We start from the raw sequence: 24,423 nt of genomic DNA, 5'->3' as shown, positions 1-24,423 counted from the left end.
AATAACTTGATTAACACTGAAATATTTGTGAAAATGTGACAACTGAGTCAATGTGAGATTTAAATCAGCTTCTTGTACCTACACATTGCTCCTAAACTTAAGGGTAACACTTTTTCAGGTAGTGAAAAACAGTGTCCTTATGAATGGGTAACCTTTGTCATCAGAACTTACAGTCCTATCTTGAAGATTCTGACCTTTAAAACCTGTCTGGATTTGACCTTTCCATATCTGTAAAATTTCGGTAGTATTTTGTCTTTAATTTTCATCAGGTTCATAGGAAAGAAACTGATGGAAGCATGAGCTCAACCAGGCTTACAAAAATTGAGATTTACTATTTGTAAATAGTGTCAGGAGAGTACATTGGGACTGCTAGTGAATTGCTTAGGTAAAAATCAGGGTCTTCTAAGTGACTTTTTAAAAAGAGTTAAAGGCTGGAAAAGAGCTGTGACTGCAACAGGTTGTCATGTTAATGACAAGAAACTGGGAGATATGGGATAAGTGGAAAGGACTGAATATCCAAAAAGCACTATGCTTTATATTGGGTAGAGAGAAGACAGTGCTACAGGAGGAGAGATGACTAAGAACTTAAAATGTGAATTGAGACATAGTCAAAATTCCACTGGGTCTTAATATTGGGAGAGTTTTACAGAGAAAACTTGGCATTGTATTAGAATGATTTTTCTGTTTGTTTGTTTGTTCAAAGAACAAATGGATTATTGCTGCTGAATATTTCAAAGTCATGTGAGGTCACTGTGTTACTGAAGGCCAAAGGCTGCCATTCACTGTAACCCTTACTTTCTAAAGTAAAACCTCTGTCTATAGCTTTCTTTAGCTTTAAATCTTGAGTTGCTTTTCCACTCCCCAACTTAATGAGGTATTGACTTGATGTAATGATAGGCTAGGAAATGTAGCACTTCAGACAGTTGACCCAAACCACAAGACTTTCCAAAATAAAGCTGAGAGTAAATTTTAACTCATTCATTGTATGGAAGAAATGTTTAGTGGTAAAAGTGTCTGAAAAAGAGATAGCGTTGTTGTATGTGTTACTTCTTCAGTAGTGACTGAGTTGAAAGGGATGGAGGAAGGGAGTAGGCTGGACCACAGGACGAGGAATGGAGCTGTGCAGTATTGCCCTCAATCTAGGAAGGAAAATCTAAATGCTGCTTTTTCTGCAACAAATTATTGCACAACTCTGTAACCAAATGGAGATTTAATTGGATATTTGTCAGCTGTCAACTTTTTTCTAAGATGGAAGGTACAAATCTAGTAGATGCATGCTAAAGGAAAGTTTCCTTTGTGTTTCTTATTCTTGCATTCCTCTACCTCTCAGCCTAACCTGGTTCTTTCACCTGATGTCAGTGTATGAAAAGAAAGGTGACCAGTCCCTGTTAAATCATGGGCCCCTCACCCAGATAACTACATGTCTGACGAGTATGAGACCTTGGTGCAGGTGTTAGGTGTTTCACAGGCAGGGGGCAATGCACGTTCCTCAGGGTCCCAGCTGTGGGCTGTAGCTGATTTGGAGAGTGCATGCAGATAGATGGCAAGCTCTTTATTACTTGTCAGCAGGCTTTGTTTTTCTCTCTTCCTCCATAGTTGAAGGATTCTGCTTGTGGGCACAAAGGTGGTGAGTATTTTGTGAGTACAGAATACCAAAAGTGTTGTATTTCCGTTTCTTTTCTATCTGTCTCCCTTCCCTGGCCCCAACGTTTTTTAACAGTGATAACCTAAGGTCTTGAATAGTCTGAGTGAAACTTTGGCACAATGTGAAGAAGATATGATGTTAATAAGTTAAAGCTTTCCAACTCTTATTTTATTGATCTTATTTGGAATGAATCTGTGAAATGTGAAGTTGTGTTTGCTGGTTGTTTTTGGTATCTTTTATCAGCAGGAGTCCTTAATTCTCTCTTAAATATTACAAAGTTGCTTTTTTTCTTTCTTTTTTTTTCTTTCTTTTTTTTTTTCTCTCTAGTACAATCAATAATAACGTTTGCAGATCAGTTCTGATGTAGTGTGTGGATTTCCAGGGTTTGGAAAGCCCCTCACCCCTAACAGTGTTGTCTATGGATTCATATATTCTTAATGTGCAAGCTAAGTCCTTAAAACAGTTCTTTCATTGTTTTTTTTAATGAAATGCACTTTAAAGTTTACATAGATGCAGCCTTATTACTAATATCCATGTAGTCTCTTGTCTCTGTGAGAATAGTAAAGAGAAATGAACATGTAGAAGAAATAGACCAGTGTAAATGTTCATTGGACAGTGCTTCATGGTCCTGCAGAGCTGCTGTCATAGCTCCTGCTTTGTACAGGCACTGAAAGCTGCCTCCCTCCTTTCTCTTACCAGGTCAAGAGACAAGCAGATGAGGGAGATGGCCTGCCCTATTGAAGGATAGCTGTCTGAGCTTTCTTTTATCTGGAGGTGAAGAAACATGTATACAGTTTTTAATGAAGTTATTAATAGTAATGAGCTTTTGTGGTGGTTAGTTTATGGCAATTTGTGTTTATAGGGTTCAAGTCTTGCCCTGGAAATGTGAAGTAGGAGGTAGGCAGCTATTCATCCATTAATGCACATTTAAACACCTCACTTTGAGTGAGGATTAGAAACACCTTGCATAAAAAGGGATTTAGAGTGGAGGATTTGACGAGTTCTGAAAGATATGGAGTTACTGTCAGTTTGTCCTTCTTTACATAGAGGGGTTGCATGTATTATAGTGCTATGGTTTGATGTAGGGTAAGATGTAAAATGTACTCTGAACAGTGTGGTTTAAAAACATCTGTTTAATAGAATCAGATGAAAGGGTTTATATCCTACTCTAATTTCCTAAACTATAATAGTGCAAATAATATTTCCATTGGTGAAATAAATTCTGCAACTCTATACTGTGTTTATTATGGGACTGACATCTCATTTTGAGACAGCAGAGCTGTAGCTTTAAATGCTTCTCTCTCTCTCTTAACTGAGGTTTTACTGTGGCAGGGAAAAAGTAATAGTGCATATTTTTCATCAAAGCTGCTGTAGTCTGTAATGCATTTTCCTTGGCAGGTGCCCACATTTAATTACAAGTTTCATGCCTAAACATAGGTAACTGAAGTCTCTCCTTCCTGAGAAAGAAAGTGCTTTTCTCACAGATAGTGCAAGTAGATATTCCTTGGAAAAGTTATGTATCATTGGAGAGTGCCCTTTAATTTTGTTCCTCTTGCTTAATTCTTTTGGTGTACAGAGTGCATCATTTTTTTAAAATCTGTATCTGTTACTTTTCCCTGAATGTTTTTCCCAAATCTTGGCATATTGGTTATCTTGCCTTCATATGAGGATTTTTTATTTTGTCTAAGAAGGGGAAAAAGAAATCCGAAACATTAACAAAAGACAATAGGTGTGACCTTTTTTTTTCCTGATCCAAGAGCTCAAGCCAATGAAATCTTGTAGTAGCACATTGGACCTTTACTGTAAATTTTAGCAGTATCAGATTTTTATAATTGCATTAATATATATTTTCCATTTCCTCTGAGAATACTTTATTCTTGCCAAAATGGAGATGTTTGTTGTCTTCTAAACATCAAAAGGATAGATGAAACTATGGGTTGTGCGACTTGCCTGTTACGTGAGGTGCCTTGCACATCCTTTTTTTCCCCTTGTTTTTCTCCTCTGATGCTGCTTCCATTTATTTCCGAAGGAAAATTCTGCATTTCTTGAATACTGTTGTACTTTCACTTGCTGCTTCTCTTCCTTATCCTTTTATCACAATTGACTATTTTAGCTGAAGGCAAATCTTGGGGTAGCACTCAGAACTGTCATTCAGGATGTCTTCTGGCAATGTAGTGAATTCTTATAACCTCTTCCATGCCCTCTTCTGTTTCCTGCTCTGTTTCTGAGTTTCAGAATTATTCTTCTCTGTTAATCAGAAACATCTTTAGTCCCAAATCTTGTGTAGTGCCTCTTGGTTTTGCTCAATCCTTAGCTAGACCAGAGATCCCTGAAAAGGAGTTCTGTGCCACTCTGGCCTAGTTCTTGTTTTCAAAGCCTGATGTGACCCACGATTTGGCTCCGTTGGAATGCAGGCGGCTTCCAGGAGGAGGTGATGTCACTGAAGTCATTTGTCGAGAGACCTCATCTGGTTTTATGCAGGAGCTTTAGTCACAGGTTTATGGTTAGGGATGTTTGCATTCATGAGGAGAGCAGCTTCTTCCAGCCGTGGGACAATGCCATTCTATAATTACTAGTTGTTAGCTCAAATTTTATTTAAGGAATTTCTTTGGTATTTATGTATGTGCCTTTACTTCAGGTTTCTGTGTCTGTTTAATTTGCTTTGCTTTGTGATTAATTAGGATATTTCCTTTAGGTAGGACAATTTTTTGCTGTTCTCTTTTCAGTTATGTGTTAGGTTTTAATTTGCTGTAACCCTGTTTAGACAAGCCTGAATAGGAAGTTGTCTGTGTGTCAGGAGAAGTTTTATTACCGTGTTATTTAAAAAGAAAAAATTGCAAGTTGAAAAAAAAACCAAACATACACTGAAAAATATTTTAGTGTGATGCTTATTTGCTCTTTAAGTCTATTGCATGGTATGCATAGTATTCTTGAGCATAATGATGAGACTTATCTTGAAACTCATTCCTGTCTGTATTTGCGATGTGGTAGGTGAGAGAAGTGGGTGCAGCAGGAAATCTGCCACTGGAAGAGCTGCCACGGGCTGCGGACAGGTTGTTGGGCCTTTGCCAGTCCAAGAATGTAAAAACTATTCCTGTTTGTGCATCTGGAGTTACTTGCTGTAAGAGCTTGGCAGTAGATCCAAATATAATGCTATGATTTTAATTATTTTCTCTTATGCTTCCTGCCTGTTGGGGAAAAAGAATCTGTGACCACTTTCATTAACTTCTCCCGTTCTATAAAACTACAGTGGCCAAAGTGACTTATACTTAAAGGGTGAGTGATAGTTCGTTTGGATATGTATGTAATTTCTTTTATAGTGGGGAGTATAATAAAAATTATGTTCATATCAGTTTAAAACCTAAATTTTCTGACAACTGGACTGTTAAATTCTGTATTGAATATCTTGTAAACCCCTAAAAGCTTCTTCCTTTCTGGCACACTCACAAGCCTTGCATCTGTGGTTTCTATCTTAATTCCAGTTGGTTCAGTATGGAGCAAAGTATGTGTTAGGAATTACATTTTGTGATGCAGTTTTGGATTTATTTTTTATTTTTTATTAGAAATGGAACATCCATCTCTGTGAATGTTGCGTAAGAAAAGCTGTTTGCCTTGTGTTGTCCATCGCAAAATGTGTGCTAGGAACCAGTCTCTGTTTCCCTCTCTACCACCTATTGTGTCCCCTTCCTGCCTCTGTGTCTGTGTGCTTTCATTTGAGTCCCAAAGGCTTAAGAAATATCCTATTTTGTTTGACATTAGCTTTGTTTACATTAGTTTGACAGGTGATGCTTTGATTTAGAATTGCTTCTGCAACCTGAAAATCCTTTTTTTGACATATGACATATCTCCCTTTCAGATGCTTTTGACCTCATAAGGCTTTGCAGCAAAATTTAAAATCATTGCACTGTGTAATGTTTCCAAGTATCAACAACTGAAAAATCATCATGTAATAAGTTTGGATAAGTTCTTTGTAACCCACCAGTTAAGAAAGGGAATAGTCATTATTTTTAATAAGATGGTAACTCTGCCTTTTGCTATTTCTTTTCTCTCTTAGAGGCAGCAGCAAGTGGACTACAATCTCACTGAAGCATGAAATGAATTATTCAAAAGCTGAGGGCCAACACCTGAATTTACTATGTTTGTTAGGAGATGTGGGCTATTCCTTGGGCATTTGAGTTGCTCTTCATGACAGAATAGGAAGTAAAAAACCACAAGCTTTAAATGTTAGAAAAATTTGTCTAGGGTTTTTATTTAGTAATGTATTATTTAAATTATTGACAGCTGTAGTGTTATACAGTGCACCTACTGATGTGTTTGCCAAAACATGAAGTTTTAATTCAAACTGTTCTCATGCAGACAGGGCTGCTCTTGTTTGAATAAGTCTTTATGAGACTGTTTGGTTTCAGGTGTGATTTTTCTTGAGGCCTTGAGTATATTAAATCTGCAATTCAAAATCAAGCTCTAGTGCTGATTGAGCAAGTCTGCATAGCTGAAACTTAAGTGACTGTGCATGTGAAATTTTTCAAACTAGAATGCATGCTGTAGCTGTCATTGGGACAGGATGGGAAACTTAGAAAGTCACTTAGAAAGAATCTTATTAATTTTTTTAATGTGGGTAAGTACATAAATAGCGAATGGATCCAGAGTTTGTTTTCCTGAGATTTACTCGAAGCTTTTCACTAGATACAATTTTTAAACATGTTTCTTGGAACTGATATATGTATCAGGAATTCACACCTTTGAAAGTTTTTGTGTGAATAAGTGAATAATTGGGTGTATAGAAATACTTGCTTTAATTTTTGTATAGTTATTTTTATATTCCAAGTATCTGATAGGCAAAACAAAGCAGCAGCTGGTTTGTTGACGGGGCTCTTTCCTGGAGTTGGGATGGGGAGGGCAGGACTTTTTTTAACCTCTCTGAAGAAGACTTAATATCTGTGATACTTGTGAATGTATTTAGGTTTTCTGGGTATGACACTGTGTATTTGCAGCAGAGATCAGATTTTTCTTCTGAGTTCTGCTTTGTGATTTCAGTGCATCAGCCAGGTGCACCATTAGTTCTCTTATATTGTATCTGGCAAGTTCCTCTATACTGTCAACTTAGAAATTGTAAAAGATAATGATTGATTTTATTATCTTTTTTTTTTTTCCACATTGATGAAATCATAGAAAACGGATGCTACATGCAGATAACTCTGGCTTCTACCTGAGATTCAGTTTAATTGATACAGAAGTCTCATATTCCACTGCTGACAATGCAGAAGTATTAATCAAGATTAGTGTCATTTATTCCCTGTTCATCCATACTCTTAATTAGCATCAGTTTTAATCATAAATTTGTTTTGTGAAGAAAAGCAAAGCTCTACTGTGAAGAAATCAACCACTGAAGGACATCCAATATAAATGATTTTAAAGCATCAGCTTTAGTGGAAGGTTTAAATTTATCCAGGTTAACTAGAAAAGGAAGCTTATGGTTTATTTTGAGTGTATGCAAACCTAGAATCAACAGGCCATGATATTCCTTCTTTCCTTCCTATATTCTGCTGTAACCAATAATTAATAATTTCCATACTTAAAAATTGAATTTAAATCTCATGTATTTTTAAAGATCTTTTTTTAATTGTTATTGTGCGAATAAGTTATTGATGATGATTGGTAATAAATTATTGATTATTGAAGTCCTTCATCAAATAGCCCCTGAAGCACAGTGTAAATGAGCAGCATGGAGCTCACGCTGCTTGTGCAAGTCTCTGTACTCCTGCTCTCATTAAAGCCTGCCTTTGCACTCCAGAAGTCTGCTTAAAAGTTGTTCAAAGGCAAATTTCAAAAGCTTCTTAACAGTCTGATACAAAGCATTCCTCCATTAGGTGCCTCAGTTCTATCTGGATAATTGGTTCTTGTAGTGCTGGAGAAGAGGGGCAGGATGAAAGAAATTTAGAATTTGAGATTTTCTTCAGATATTCCGTGCTCTATAATTTCTTGTAGTGAATTTATACACCTTTGTGGGGAAAAAAAAGTATAAAGGATGAATGCTTTCCTCTAGCTATGTCTGTTGTGCTTTTCCACACCCTTGTGTTTGGGGCAGTAGACCATACGAACTTCAGAATTCCCTACCAGAAATGGTCTGTGTGTTTCAGATCATCTGATTCAGTGCCAGAGTGGAAAGCATGCTCAACTGGAATAAACTGGTTAGGGCCATCTCCAGATGGGTTTTGAATATCTCCAAAGATGGAGACCACAAATCCTGTCTGGGTGACCTATGCCAGTGCTTGGCCACCCTCCCGGTGAAGAAGCTGAGGGACCAGGACAGCCTAAGAAGTATTTCTGAAGCTGCATGGTAAACCAGTTCAAAAATCTGATGAAGCTGACAAAAAAAGTTGTTTTCAGATAGATTGTATTTCCAACTGGCTTCACTGGGAAATTGTAATTGGCACTGCAGAAGTTCAGGCAGCTGCTTGGCAGCACACCGTTTAATCCTGATGATTGAAGCCTAAGACTCTTTTCTGATGGAAGACATCATCTTATCTTGCTGTTCAGAAATCTTATTTGCTTCATCTGCATAGTAGATGGTGAATGCAAAAGAGATTGACCAAGTGGCTAGATGGCTATTCTGTGTGAGATGGCTTCAGAGAGAGGGATTTGATGTCTTAGCAGTCTGAGACTTTCTGTATACAACTACATTAATAGTATGCTCACAACATGCAAGATGTGAAACTGTGATGTTGTGCATGAGATACACCTCTGGGGGGGAAATGGGTTGCCCACATCACCTTAGTTGCACAACATAGTGCGTCTCCTGCCACCCAGTGCCGTTCGTTCTCTGTCTGTGATTTAAAACTAGCGGTATGATAGTAGATCTGGGGATTACTAACAGGCTCTGTAAAGAATACTTTTCTGCTTAGCAGTGTGTATCAAAAATGACTTCAGTGTGAAACTAAAGTAGTGCAACAGCCCAGAACTTGCTGATTGAGTAGTTCTTTATTGTCAGGTTGGGTCTTATGTGTAGTGCAAAATTGCTATTGACTTAGAAAGTTAAGTGGATGCCAAACTAAGAATAAAGTACCTGAATACCTTTTTATAAAAAATACTTTTTCCTGAACTGAATACAGGATGCTGAAGGCTTTGTTGGTCTATGAAAGCCCTAAATTCCCTCTGAAGGTGGTCACATACAGCCAAATCTGTTGTAGACTTTGATAATCCTGCTGGGAAATCTGCACTGTTTGTCATATGAGGGTTACTGCCCAGTAGTGTTATGCTGCATGATACCATAGTTATCTTATTCTTATATTTGTAAACCAATTGTGGTAAAAATGCAGTAAAGAAACACATAGCTATTAATAACTGATTTGCTTTTTTTTGAGGTGATATCTTTTTGTGTTAAGATGTTAGTGTGAATTCTAAACATGTGTGATCCTATTTTACTCCTTTTCCATATGCCAGCTCACTTTCTAATCAAACTCAGATGGTTCACATAAAGTTAAAAGAGTTGGATTTTGGTACTTCAGAATTGGCTTATGTGGGTGAATTTAGTATATGTTCACTGTAATTTGTGTTCTAGTCATAATTCTTTCATGCAGTATTTCTGAATAAGATCTGTAGCTTGGTTATTATTTTTTAACATCTGATTTTCATTTCATATGCTAGCAATATTCATTCAAGCTTTTTTTTTTCCCTCTGTCTCTATTTTTTAATATCGGTATTGGGATGTCAATTCTTTGAAAGAAGTCCTTTTTTTTTAACCATCGTGCCCTGTAGTGATCAGTTGTTATTTTGTTGTTTATTTATTTATTTTTAACTTTGAGGTATTTTTAATCATGCATTTTGCTCAACTGCTCAATGGACAACAGCATTTGTACTTATTCTCACAGCTGTTGTAGATGCTTAGTTTCAACACACAATCTGTTGTGAGAAGTTACTGCAGTTCCTTTCCTTGAGATGAATGACCTACAGCAATAAGAGACAAAAATTTTGTCAAAAAGTAACCGAGAGCTACTTTAAAGCAGTATATTCAGCAGAGAATCAACTAGATACAGTATCAAGGAAACTGTTATAACTTAATAACTTGTAGCATTCTATATTTTTTATTTACAAAGTCTGCATAATCACTTTCTAAAAGCCTTTAAAAATAGGCTTAATTTGGATTTTTGTAGAGAACTCTCTTGGAAAAGAAAGATCCTGAAGACACCTCTGGGAAGTAGTTTTGAAAACTGTGGGCCTATGGATTCATTTCAGAAGTGCACATGAAACATTCATCTTGTGTAAGAGGGAAGTGGAAGTAGAGATATCTATTTTGTTTGAATTCTGTTAATTTGTATTCACTATATCCTATTTCAGAAACCCAGTTCTCAAAGGAATTTTGAAATGTAGGCACAAGATAGGAGAAAAAAAAAAGGTAGTCTGTGAATACAGTCTCAGGATAGCAGAGTGAAAGATGATAGTTAAAAGAAATGGCATTAATTCATATGCTTATTTCTTTTTGAAAATGTATCTACTGATGTTAATGTGAAACATAAACTTTATGGTGGCCAATGGGCATGAAAATCTAAATTCTATTTCATAGTGTTTTCCTGTAACATCTTCAAAGCTGCATCAATCCTTGGAGTACATGAACTACAAAATTTCTCTTGAAGCACAAGGAGCAGGATCATTGTTCCTGAGTTCTGCTCACTCAGGATCACAAACACAAGTCATTGATGTGTCGCACGACCTCCAGTGATACACCTGAAGGTAGAAGGTAATTTGCTGTTTACTGGGCTATGGAAAAGTTGGAGCACTGGGGAACGTGATTTAGTACTGGGATTTGGTAGGTAGAGCTGATGATTGGACTTGATCTTGAAGATCTTTTCCAGCCTAGGTGGTTCTATGATAACTTGGTTAACAAGTAAGAGATGAATTGTCCAGTTAACGTGGATTGTCTTAAGGGTTGGAGATAATATATAATGAGCCCTGGAATCACTTGCTTCACCTTCTTATCTTCATGATTTTGCATTTTGTACATAAAATTTTAATTTACTGTGTCCAGTTCTATTCTTTTTTTCCTTTGATTCAGTGCTAATGTGTGGCTCTGCAGTTCATACTGTCTAATTTATAGAAAGACATGTACTCAGTAAAAGGAAAGAAATGAAACATGTCAGCCTATCTGTAGAAACGTGTTTAAAAAAGAGTGTCTGTGTTGTGGTGTAATTCTGTATATGATAATGTGGAATTTGTCATGGTTCTAAATGTAAAGTCTGATAACATGAGTCTTGCATCATAGTTGTACGGAGTTGTTAAAACTGAACCTGAGCAACAACACTTGGCTTAATGAAAGATCTACATTTCCAAGAAATATATGGAAATAGAGTAGCAGGCAGGATGCCAACATCACTTCATAAAATATAAGACTACCAGTGCAGTTGAATTCACAGAATTAGTTAACAGAAACCTTTTTATGGGGATCCCAAATGAATGCTTTATTACAGGGGAGTAATTCTCAGGAGGTTTAACTTCAATGAATATTCCAGTTCTGATACTCTCTGTGATGATCATGAAAGGGAAGAATCCTTAGCTCGCACATCGTGAAGTTGCAGAGTAGCTGTGGTTAGAATGGACCTCTGGAGATAGCCAGTCCCAACACCCTCCTCAAGGCTGAGTAAGATAGAGCAGGTTACCCCACATGGTGTACAATCAGACTTTGAGTATCTCCAAGGAGAGAGACTCCAGACTCTTTTAGCAGCCAATTAACGAGATGTTTGGCCTCACTAACAGCAGAAAAAAGTATTTTCTGATATTTAGATGAAATTAACCATAATTCAGTTTGCACAGTGTCTCTTCTTACGTCACTTTGTATCACTGTAAACTTGACTCTGCCTTTACTTCCCAGCCCATCAGGCATTTGTACACGTTGGTAGGCACTCCCTGAGTTTTCCCCTTTCTAGGCAGTGCTGTCTCTCTCTGCCTCTCCTTATGAGCATGTTCCAGTGTCTTCTGTATTATCAGTGTTTCCTCAGCCTGGTATTTTCATGTGACTCTGTCACTATGAAACAGTAGCATCCTCTTAGTGTACTTCACTAGAGTGAATGTGGGACTTCGGGCAACAGACCACAATCCTTTGAACCTGGCACCTCAGCCAGTTTTCAGCCCACCTCACAGCCTAATTACCTATCTGTATTTCACCACTTCATCTAAGGCTATCACAAGAGATGGTGCTGAAAGTCTTGCTAATTTCAAGATAAATTATGTCCACTGCTCTCAACAGATCAGCTGGCCGTTAGGCCAGCCAAGCACGATTCTCTTTCTTAAATATGTATTGACTACTTCCCATTGTAATCTTCTCCATCAGGCATTTAGAAATGATTTCCAAGATTATTTACTCCATCATCTTCCCAGGAATAGAGGTGAAGATGACTAGTCTGTAGCTCTCCATGTTCTCCTAATTGCCCTGTGTTAAGACAGGAGTAGCATTTACTTTCTTCTGGTATTCATGAACCTTCCTTGGTGCCCATGACTCTCCTGTCTGAGAGTGGTCTTGAATTGGCATTAGCCATCTCCATTGGCACTCATCAGAGCACCTCAACCATCAGCTCACATGGGTTTGCGTATGTTTAGTTTGCTTAATTGTTCCCTAAAAAAGAGTTTAATTCCCCTATAGAATTTTAGCAAAACTGGTGCCCTAATGTAATGGTTTGGGATGGGTACTTTTATTTTGTTGATGGAGTTTGGAGTGTTGCTATTTGCATTGAAAGGAACATGCCAAGCACAGTACCTTGCATAAGTATCAAAAATTAAGTGCAGTTATTTTTATTGAGGGGAATATATGAAGACTGGTTTACATGAAATGAATGCTTCGCTGTTTGAGAGTACTGTCTGAGCTGATGGCATGTTCTCTGTTGTACTAGTTCAAAGTATCTGATGAGCTGGGAAGATCTGTGGGAATTGAAGTTAAAAGAAATAGTAGTTTTACCTCTGGTGATCATAAAAGTGTTTTCATTAGAGTGCTGACAAATTGTAAGGTTCAGACTTTTCTGTTATGTTTACCTTAAATCTGTACTGAAAATTCATTCTATTAAAGGTCATAGTTAAGTGTTAGTATCCGTTACTTTACTTTCTATGAGATACCAAAGAGTCAGCAACTGAGGCTGGATACTGAATAAATATATGTTGGATTCCTGGAAAGTGTTCTTTGTTATCTTCGTAGCTGTTAATAACCATCTCTATGAAATTAAATAATAATCTTAAAACTTCACTAGCCTGAATTACACACTTGTCCTCATTGACATTTCCTGGAGCTAGATGGGGAAGTAACTGCCTACCTCAGTCAACATTAAGATAGGCACAAATGGAGCTTTTGGATTAGATTAGCAGTGGAGTCTGTTCAGTTTAATAGTGGGTACATCTGATGTTTCAAAAAGCTTGATGCACAAGGTAAGCAAAGAAAAGGACTCAGGATTTCCATGAAGTTTCATGAATCTCAGTTCTCCAAATGCTGTCTACTGGAACATTGGCTGTGTCCAAATAGCATGGTTGTTTGAGCAGGCTACTTTAGTGAATATAAAAGCAGAAGTTAAATGTCTGTGTGACTTTCCCTTTCTCAAATGATAGTACACTCTACTTAAACGATTGTAATTGGTTAAATTGTAATACACTAGCTGAAATTTGGCTGAGCTCAGCTTGAAACTAAATGTGCAGTTGGTGGTTTAAAAAAGTGACAAAAGCTGCTAAAATATTCAGCACTAAGAATATCTTTGGCTACTTAAATACTTCAGGAACTGTGGCTGAATAGGGTACTCGCAGTCATCGTAATGCACTACAACCTTCTCTTCTTTCCCATTATGCTGTTTATATCCTGCCTGAATGAAAATATATTTTCGTTTCCTGAAAGCCTCCTTTTTGCAGCTTAAAACTTTCAGCAGATGGGAATATTAGAGGAATATTATTACCTCCGTTCTGCATTGAGCTGAGAGTGCAGTAGGACTGTGAGAGCAGAAACTTCCTTACCCTACTCTCAAGCAGCCCACGCTATTAGGAACTATCTTGGTAGTGTCAGAGATGTCATTAGCTAGTAGTGGGAGATCTATTAAACTGTGGTAATTATTTCAGCAAGTTCTATTCTGAACTATGTAAATATTAGAGATAAAGGAAGCAGTACATCTTCCAGAAAGGCTTTTTGAATACAGCTCTGCTTCTGCACGTTCTCATTTCGAGGCTGACTGCAAAAGTCTGCAGAATAGCTATGAATTAGCCACTGCTTAGCTGTAAGAATATGACCCCTTTTCCTCTTCCTCAAGTCTTTCAACCTCTTTCAAACAGTTCTTATAATTCCCTGATCTTACTGGAAAGAGAAATGATAGGTTCAGCCTTCACTTTCTCACATTGTTTTGCGGCTATAAAAGGACTGTAATAGAAATTTATCTAGTCTGCCCTGAAGCTTAAGGATTTTTAGCTTTAATCTTATTTTCAGGGGTCCTTTGCTTTTGAATTCAGAGCAAAATTTTATGTGAAAGAAAGAACATTTAGTCTTGCTTCTGTGCAATTGTGGTTGACATAATTATCATCTCTTAAAATAGTATGTTGTTAATGTATAGGTCAAATATAGATTGGATTTTTTCTTCATTTTCCACAGACTCACCCCATTTCAGACAGAACCTCAAAGTCTGAACAACATCTGCCGGTTTGACTTTACCCCGTCAACAATTTATCATTCCATCGACAGCAATGAGCTCCACAACACAACCAGGTCAGTCTGCTTCTTTATTTTTTATACTTTGTCCTGAATTAGGGTATACAGAACTTTGTGTCAGTGAAATGGATTTGGCAAGCAACTGATATGCTAGCTACAATTCATAAGATATGACTGTCTTATAGAACAAGATAAAGGCTATGCAGGTGAAAAAGGCTATTTTGGGGGGAGTTATCTTATCAGCTGAATTTGAATTTTAGCCTGTGCTTTCTAAATATGTTTGTAAATCTTATAAAGAAGCTGAATAATCATGTCTGGATATGAGTAAGCATTTTAAAATGTTTTAATTCTTAATGCTTGTGTTTAGTCATTACATTATTGTTTGTGCAACTGCATTCTTTAAAGAAAGAATGCAGATGGCATTCTGTTGTTTTTAGCTCTGAAGCTGTATTTGCCCACACTGGGCGTTCACTGCAGAGCTTCTTCCTTTATGGCTGTTTTGTCAGGGGTTTCTGAATGTGCTTCCTCTCATGCCTGGAAAATGAGCTACTGCAGGTGAATCTGCAATAGGTAGTGAACTATTAGTACCTATAGCCAGTGTTCAAACTTCCAAAGAAAGAATGCTGCATATGGAACATACATTGACTTGAGCCCTTTTGAGGAGCTAGAGTCCCCAGTTCAAATCTGTGTAGCGTTGCATATGGTTAGCACTTCTTTCACCCACACTCCATGTATCTATTTCTAGTACTGTTGGTAAAATAACCCTTTATAGGTGGCTTATTTTACGACTGCTTTGCTTTTGTACAAACAGCTTATAAAAGCATCAGGGAAAATACTGTAACAGTAAGCTCTGCGTATGTGCTAGATACCCTATCTCATAGACATATAATTCTTGGAGGTTTGTTGTTGACTGTAGGGTTGAAACATGGCAGTGTAATTACTGTTACATTGAGTAAAACAGCTGGGTTTCATACCAAGCCTTTCTTTTGTTACAGTGAAGTTCAGTATATGCAATGAATTATCCATACAAATCATCATGTAGTATGCAGTGTAGAGGCATTTCTTTATCCGCATTCTAGGGACTAGTAAGAAGTTATCTCACAGTCTCCTCAGTGTACAGTTCAAGTTCCAAGATACTTGATGTAATGTATCTTTTCTTGCAGAAGATGATATGCAGAAACCCATAGCCAAAATGAAGCTGATTTCATAAATAAGAAAAGTAACTTTTCCTGTAATCTCATTGTTCTGAAAACACTTATAAATGTTGCATTCATGCCTGCTGTCTTTCTAAATCCAATAAAGGAGAAGCAGTCAATATAACAAGGTTACTTGTAAAGGCATCTAGGCACTTTAGAAACATTTCAGTAGAAATTGGATGCCTAAATATCTTTAAATCTAGTCCTTAGAGTCTGCTCTTCCCAGATATTCACTATCCTCAGTTACCCAACATCCCTAACTGAGTTCCACCAACAATTTTGATATTACTTCAGTGTGTATCATGTTCTGTCTTCCTTGTTTTAATTAGTTCGGTGTCAAAACAAGTTAAGTATCTTTGACACTCAAAAGTGTCTGTGGAAAAATTATACCACTGATTGCCCTGAAAGGGGAAGACAGGGCAAAACATGCTAATCTCATGGTGGGCACCATGAGGTAGGAATTTCCTAAATTCACAGGTTTCTTAATGAATCTATCACTTCGGTTCCTTTGGCCACATTTAGAGCATTCTTCTGGAAAGCAGCAATATTTTGGTATAATTTCAGAACTGATGATCATGGGTTTATCTCTCCTGCTCAAGGAAAGTGATAGTTAGGAAAAAGCTGGGACAGTAGCAACAGCATGAGGAACACAGTGAGCTGCCTATTTTGAATGAAAAATTGATACAGGTTTTAGGAGCTAGAATAGTTTATATACATTATATATGTGTATCCTGATCACTGAATTTGCTCTCTGACTCAGGAGGGGAGCAGGTTCACTGTCTTCTGCCGATGGCACTACATCGATGTCTTCACATATGAACAATGCAGTACATTGTACAGAGCCAAGATTTCATTTAAAATACTTATAACTGCTTTATCTCACTGGTGAAGTTCTAGCACCTTTGAGAAATCATATTAGAGACTGACAGAATGAAATCCCAGCTCTGCTAAAGTGAATGAGACTACCAACTTCAATGTACTTGTATCTAGTAGCTTAATTTCTACATATAAAAAGTACTAGAGAAATGTAATGAAAAGTGAGGTAGTCAGAAAATGCCAGAATTAAATTTGCCTAGGAAACTTTAATTAGTCATCATGCAGTGTATGCAGTATAATACACTGTGAATTGTATATTGGCATATTATTTTTCAGGAGGATCTGTTACTGGTTCAACACACAAAATGCTCTGTGGTCTCCTAATGAAAATCTCCTCAATAGTCTTCTGTTCAATACATTGTCCATTCTCTGCACGCACACTACCTATCAGAGCAGGTTTTGAGGATGTGTGACTTAATTTCTCTATAAGCTGTTGAATGTTGCTAACAACTGAGCTGTCACAGAACTTCAGCATGCTTACGGACTTCTCTTTCTGAACCAAAATGAGATGTTGGAATATTATTATTATTTTTTTTTAATGGGAAGATGAACAAAGGAGTAATTAGGCTTTTTAAAATAAAATAAATGTTGGATGGCCAATCTGAGACTCAAGTATTAGCGTTATAAGAGAACTGCTTTACTGTGCCATGCTTGAGTTCTACCCTATTGAGGTCTAATGAGAAAATTAATGGCTTCATAGCCTCTTAAAAAGTTCAAACTGCAGATCTGCTCCTTTCAGAGCTGCAAAACCACTTGGCATTTCTCTAGTCCAAGATGAAGATACTGCACACATTTATTTATTCATTCGTTCGTTTGTTTGTTTTGAGAAGGAGGCCAGTATCTCTCTCATAGTCTGACTTTACCTGTGCAAACTTCGTTACTTCACCGAACATGTGAAAACACCTCTGTGGCACATGCAGAGTTATGACACTCAATGGCAATAGCACCAACAGAATCCACATTTTTCTTTCCTTTATTCCCTGCCTCTTGCATGGTATGAATTTTGAGAAATACTCATCTTTTAAGTTTGTCATTTTAGGTGTTGGAAGTGTTGCCCCATGTCTTAACAATGCTTTCTAGTATCTGTAGGTTAGTACATGGAGATAGAAACACATATACAAGATGACCTGGTTCTCTCTCCCCAGCTGTTTTTGACAAAAAAGGGCTTGTAGAGTGAATAGTGGCTTTTGTTAAAAGCTTGAAATGAGGTAAGGTTTATCTGGACTCTGGTCTTGTGTCCTGCTGAGGGTAAGTGCTGTGTACCAAATAGGATGAGCTTATTTCGATATCTCTTCAATCTCCTTGTCAAAGGATTCCAAGATGTGTTTTCCGTTGTGTTTTGTTACCTTTTCATGGTTGCTCAAACTTCTGCTTCAAGCACAGTCACTGTAGTGAAGTGAAAGAGATGATATTGGTAGGAGTGTCCATCTGTGTGAGTTGTTCAAACTTTATTGTTCGTTTTTCAGAGGATTGAAAGTTACTGAATTTTCTTATTGCATCCACTCTTTTTGCTTCTAAGATTCTGCAGTAGTGGATGAAGCATCCCTAGTACCCCAAAAGAAATATTAATTGGATTGGCACTGACATGGGCAGCAGTTTAAATGATGAAAGCCTGCTGGAGATACATTTGATAGTGTTAAAGTAGAGGTTTTTATGTTCTTGTATTTTGTTTTTTTTTGCCTCTGAAAATCTTGTGCTTCTTCAAGCAGTAGGTTGCCGTATTCAGTTGCAGCCAGTAGTTAAGTGTCGTTGAACATAATTTCTAGGTGGAAAACTGAACATTAACATTTAGTATAAACTGTATTCAAAAACACATTTTCTATTATGCAGTACTAGGATTCTACTTCATGTAATATCAGTCTGCGTGCCTTCTGTATCACTTCAATTGTCCATAAGGTTTCTGTAACATTGGTGTTTTATGTCATGGCTGTAGATTGCAACAGAATGGTATTTCTGCTTTTTATTTTGCAGTTTATCTGGCTTGTATTTAAAAAGCTTATGTATGTGCATTCATATGTTCTTATCTTCTTTATGAACAGCATACCTAAAAAAAACCCCAAAACTAAAAGAGAGCAAAAATCAAGTTGCAAACTGGTAAAGCAATGCAACTCTGCAACTGAGTAGTCTAGGCCATTTCAAGGATGACTTGTTCTGTCAATGAGAAAGCTTGAAATGCAATGGGAAGCTTAAAGTATTGTGTATCATGCTAAACTTCTCTGTATTTTCCAATGGAATCGCTAAGTCCTTGAGGCATTTCTATTAGTAGAAGCGTGCTGTGGTGTTAAAGTAGAGGAAATATTTATTTAGAATTGCTTTTCCTTGATAGTTAAATTGTCAGAAAGGCCATTGAATGAACTGATGTGGAACTAGAAAGAATTATGCATGTTTTATTGAAATACTATTTGAGGAATCCTTTATATAGGATTTGCTTGAAGCACCAATGCACATAAGTATTTTCTTTGGTTGTATGATGATGCAATGAATAGGTCTCCTGTGTAGCAACATTGGTTTGCAGTAACACTGCAACCTGTTAAATTGATCTCAGCTCTCTGAACCTTGAGGGACTAGGCTCTTTCTAATTTGCAGGGCTACAAAGAAAATGCTGAATCCCAGCAGGGGAGGTGCTGATGCTGTTTAGTTGTTTGCTTTGTTTGTTATAAATTGTAAGATCATTAAATAAATGTTTACATCCTGTTGCCTTTGTATGTTCTCTATTGATCTGTGTGTATAAAAAACTTTAGACAGAAAAATATATATACTTATTTTCTGTTAAGGGAATAACTAAACTGTTGTTTTAAGTGAGACTTGTTTTTCTATAGTACTAAATAATACCCAATGGTGAAGTATTACTCATGGATGTATTTTGGAGTTACTTGACTCTGACTGCCTAATGTTTTGAAATGTATCTCCTGTTAATATGGCTGTGTGGTTGGGGATTGTTTTTCCAGTTACATAAATACCAACTCAGTTCCCAAGGATTCTAACCCTTGCTTCTTTTCTGAACAGACAATTTAAAATGGATTCAGTACAGTATTTCTTATCCAGATTTTTTAAAAGAAAAAAACAGACCTATTAGAAATGGTGGTCCATATCTATAAAGATAAAGATCATGGGAACCTAAAAATGCTGGGTTTTTGATTTGTACTCTGAGAAAAGTCCAGGGAGATCCCTTTCTGCCTCCTGGCACCCTGCTCATTCAGATTCTGTTCGTTGTTTGTCACTATGAAATTAGTAATAACATTGGAATATTTAAATTAAACTATTTCTATTAAAAACAAAACCAGAAACTCTTCAGTAGTTTATGGAATTACTTCAGGTAGAATCATCTCTGTTGGGGAAGATGGGTAAGTGATGTTGATAGAGGATATTAATAGATGATATAGAATAGGTACCTGGAAATCCAAACTATTGGATATATTTCAAACTATTGCTAATTAGAATGTGTTATATTATGTAAAGTTGTCCATCAATTAGGATGAGGGAGCTTCTCAATGTCCCTGGGATCTTGCTGGGTTTCAGAAATACGTCATTGGGGTCTCACTGCTAAAGAGAAAACATTCCAAATGTGTAAAACTTACTCATTTGCAACCAGGTGAAATCATTTTTTTTTTTTTTACTGTTAATGTGATTATGGATTTAAAATCACAGTCATGTATTTTTGATGTTTAATATTTTGGAAATTGTTGTTCATTCCTTCTGCTCTTCAACATTACTTATTTTTCCATATCTTCAGTATTTTTAACAGCTGCTTGTTGCTGTAGTCAATCTGAAAGAGATTTTAATTTCCTCAATAAAAATTCTAAGTGCTGAATTTTGCCAATTCTTGCTGCTACATCACTTTTTTTCTGTCTTAATTCTGATCTTCTTTAATAGGCCTTTGTTTCTTCCCCTTGAGGAATAGCTTTCTCCCTCTGTTTTTGTTTTTGTTTTTATTCTGCTTTTTCATAAGTCTTTTCCCTCATAGTCTGAGGACTAAATATAGAAAATGCTCCAAATTGGTATTATCACTGCTGTTTGAACATCAAAATCAAGTGAAAGGTTATGGTAATGTCCAGTAACCATCACTGAACTAGGAGATAATACAAGAATATTATAATAATTGTGTAAGCAAATTTTTAAACGTTCTAAGACAAGACCTCAGAATGTTATAAAATCTATGAACATTTTTTGTTTTAAATACATGTACATATACACAAAGGTGAATGTATATATTTTTTTGAGTGACCTCAGGAAAGGTAAATCAGAAGATCGCATCCTGTAGAGAATAAAATGTGGTATTGTAACTTGTATCAGCTAACATGATTCTGATGAAATGAAGGCTTCAACTTTTCAAACAAATGGTTAATATTTTTGGTGGTAGAAAGCTTGCTTGATATAAGATAATTGTTGAGAAATATAATTAGGCTTCTGTGGTATGTGACAATCTGTTGAAAATCACACTATCCAAAATCATTACAGCATTAAATGAAATAAAAACTGTCTAACAGATCTCAGAAAGCATTGTGCATAGGGAATATTTTCAGTCTCTGAAGGTTTTCCTGGGAGTTTTCTGTAGATATGTATATTAATTTTACATTATTCACTATTTTTATCAATTATCTTGAGAAAAATATTATTTCTGGCAAACCTAAGATCAGTTATGTTGGAATATATATTTTTTTTAAGGTTGTATGAGTCTACCTGATAAAGTTGCTTCTTTTGAAAAATAAGCATTTTCATCAAATAGAAGAAGTAAGGAATGTTGCACTGTAAGAGGAAAACTGCAGAATATTCATTAGAAGGAGCTTGATAATATCTTGTAAGACTGCTGCCAACCCTATGGCATGAGAGCTGAATGTTAAGTAATGCTTTTTCTGTGGTGACCAAATCTGGTATTGCGGATAGAGAGAAGCTTTGGACTGAACACTGATAAATACGTCTTAGTTTCCTTTTCAGTGGAAAGAAGAGATGCTCAGGGTCAAGCTAAACTTTTCCTTGAACCTCCCTTTAGACTAAGTGTATGAAGCTATTCTTAGCGTGCTGGCTCTGACTCTGATAGCAACACTTCCAAAAGGGCTTTGAAAAAGATTTTTCAAAAATAATGCAGAGTCTGGAAAACATAATGTATAGAAAGAAGCATCAGGAACTCAGTCTGCCTTCTTTTCTGAAGGTTGAGAGACTATGTGATGTAAAAAATATATATGTACGGCCACTCATGTGCCAAAGATTTTAGATACGTAATATATTTAATCTTACAGAGGAACTTTAATGATACCTATTTACTGGAAGATGAAACTGGACAAACTCAGGTTAGCAATTGGGCTTCTTTTTTCAGTCTTGCTAATTAACCATTGGACCATGCAAGATAATAGTGGGGATCTAATTCTTTATGTGGCACATCCTTACACTCTATCAATCCTGAGAGCCACCTAGAATTTGCCTTAGTTGTTAGAAAATACATGAAAAAATATTAATGTGCTCTTACTGAAGAGGAAGTCTTCCATCATTCTTAAGTAAACTTGGAAAGTCAGGAAATACATAACCATCTTTGCTTCCACTTTACTGCCTGTAACCATAGGCTGTTCTGTGGTAGCAGGCAACTTGCATAGTGAGAGCATCTTGCTTTGCTTTATTGAAGCTTGGCTACGCTTGATTTAACTTCTTCAACTTAAACTGTAAAGCTTTCCCTATGTTCACTTTGGGTAAGGGATGAAAATAGCGTCAGGATCTGAAACGACTCAACTAAAGGTAATAACTGTGCCCCATTTAATTTCGACAAGTGCGGAAGTCCCATATTGTGATGTTGGGACCTGAATGCTGTTCTGCGCCTTGACCCTGTGGTGGCTGAGGGGCTGCAGCTCTGACAGATAGGTGGATTTGGACTCATGGCCACTTCTAGGCTGGGAACCAGGCAAGGCTGTCATGGGAACCTGCTCTTCTGTCCATGAGCTGCTAAGTCTGAGACACATAGGAGGCTCAGAAAATGCTGTCAGAGCTGTGATTTAGGGAATTGTTTTTACAGTATCTAGATAAACAACAAAAACATTTTTCTAATGTCATTCTTAGCTTGGAAAGCCCTTAATGCTCTTATATTTGAGAACACAAGTAGTGTAGGAGGTGCTCATGGTTCCCTGCACAGCTACAAACTTATTTTGCTTCTGAGCGATTTCACTCATTAGGTTTCTGATTCACTTCAGTGAGTACTAAATGGTTTAGTGTCAGGAGTCACTGCTGTGTGTCTGTCAGTGTGTGGGGAGGGAACTGGGAGGGAAATAACAGGATGAGAATGCATGAAAGCGACTAGCAATGGGAGGCTGAGCATGGGAACTTTCAAGTCTGGAAACCACTAAGGGGAGATTACACTTTGAGGAAGGCCTTGTTCAGTGATAGAGTACAATAAGCGCCTCTGGTCCTCCCTCTTCTCATTGACTGCTCAGTCATTCCAGGTGTTTTTATTTGTGTGGCCCAGGGTGAACCAGATTTGGGAACTGATCCAGGCTCATCTGCTCCCAAGAAAAGGAAAGGTGTTGTTTTTAGCCTGGATTGGTTTCTCATTGTGGTTTACTGTATAGCCACACAAACAATGGTATTGGCAAGGAGAGGAAGAAAGAGAGAAGATCAGATTGTGTATTGCCTTTAAAAGAATTGCTCACAAGTTATCTTTGAGCAGGAGAAGCATGGTCAGCCTCCAGAACTGCAGGATTACTTAGACCAGTAAAGCTGGAGGGGAAATACTAAGAACTTTTTTAAAACATCTTCAATTTACTGGTCATTTTTGGTCTTTCTGTATTAAAAGAAGCCAGTTCTGCCTTGAGTTTGGAGGTCCACTGGACCGCTCAGCTCAAATGAACTTATGAAATGACCAACAAGTTCATGCTGTCAGTCATAAAGAGTGCCACTTTAAAATTCAGTATCCTGAAATTTTTATTATTTGTTAGGATTTATGCAGCACAAGGTAGTTAGAAGTATGTGAAACTTGTTTTGTTGAAATGAAATGCCCTGGTCCTGGAGATGTTCAAGGCCAGGTTGGATAGGGATCTGGGCAACCTGATGTAGTATGGTGGCAACGCTGTTCATGGCAGAGGGGTTGGACCTGATGATTCTGTGAAAGATTATGTAATAATTTATAACATTAACTCTATTTTAGTGATCTGTTTCTAAAATATAAAATGACGTATTATACAGAAATTTAAATGTAAAGTCTTCAAACTCTCTTTTCATTTCTTCATTTGTTAAATTAGCTGCATATATGTTGATGATATTGAACACCTTAAAAAAGGTGTGTTTACCAACTTTTAATTTTTTCCTACACACACACCACGTCCTAATTTTGTCTTTAGCAGCCCAGATGTGTTTCTGCAGAATAAGTGTTTCTGTAGTGTTAATTAAAACACTTATAGATTATAACACTTACAACACTTTTCAGATTGGGTAACTCATAAAGAGCAGGACTATTTTGTAGTGCCTTAATTGTGAAGCTGGTGATGATTTCAAAATTTCATTACAATCTCTGAAATGCTAAAGTGAAATATGTTAATCTAGAAATTAAGTACTGCTTTGTAGCATATCAAGACTGAAGGTCTAAAGGGACCTAACTTAAGACAGTATTTTGTGCTGTCTGAGTTGTGGGTTGTATCCAGGCTCAGCTGAACGGAAGGAAGTTGTGGTTTGTACCTGTCTCAAGACGTTTTAAAAGCCCTTGATAATACATGGGGATGCTAGGCAAACACCTGTCTTAAAGACTGATGGTGTTATGGATTCCAGAGTCCCTCTTGATGACCTGACTCTGTGTGCCATTATACTTGGAGACACGTGTGTCTTATTCAATATACATTGCAATTTAGACACACAAGATTTGTAAACTCGAAGATTTTTTGTTTATAAGTTTACTGTGGTCTGAAATAGGTCAATAAAATAAATATCTTATTTTGGACTGTTCTGTCTCATTTTGCAGAGGGAAAGGATTTTGAAGTCATGTAGTCTCTAGATGATGCCTACTCTCTGTGTGTGTTAAGCTGTGGCAGAATCTGACAAATGTTTTAGCTGGGCAGCTGTCAGGAGTCCTAGGG

At 36.9% G+C, this 24,423-nt stretch overlaps 1 protein-coding gene across 1 annotated transcript in view; it reads left to right on the top strand.

Moving 5' to 3' along the window:
• Positions 1–24,423, top strand: part of HDAC9 (histone deacetylase 9) — a 448,017-nt gene that overhangs the window by 19,464 nt on the left and 404,130 nt on the right. Inside the window, exon 2 of the mRNA XM_065751783.1 lies at positions 14,247–14,360. Coding sequence (XP_065607855.1) covers positions 14,339–14,360 — 22 coding nt within the window. The 5' untranslated portion in view covers positions 14,247–14,338. The remainder of the gene's footprint in view (positions 1–14,246; positions 14,361–24,423) is intronic.

The sequence above is a fragment of the Cyrtonyx montezumae genome, unplaced genomic scaffold, assembly GCF_038088225.1.
Source record: "Cyrtonyx montezumae isolate F1298 unplaced genomic scaffold, pur_monq_1.0 scaffold_8, whole genome shotgun sequence".
Taxonomy (NCBI): Eukaryota; Metazoa; Chordata; class Aves; order Galliformes; family Odontophoridae; genus Cyrtonyx; species Cyrtonyx montezumae.
The sequence above is the reverse complement of the archived record's forward strand: the minus strand, read 5'-3'. Positions and strand labels throughout refer to the sequence as shown.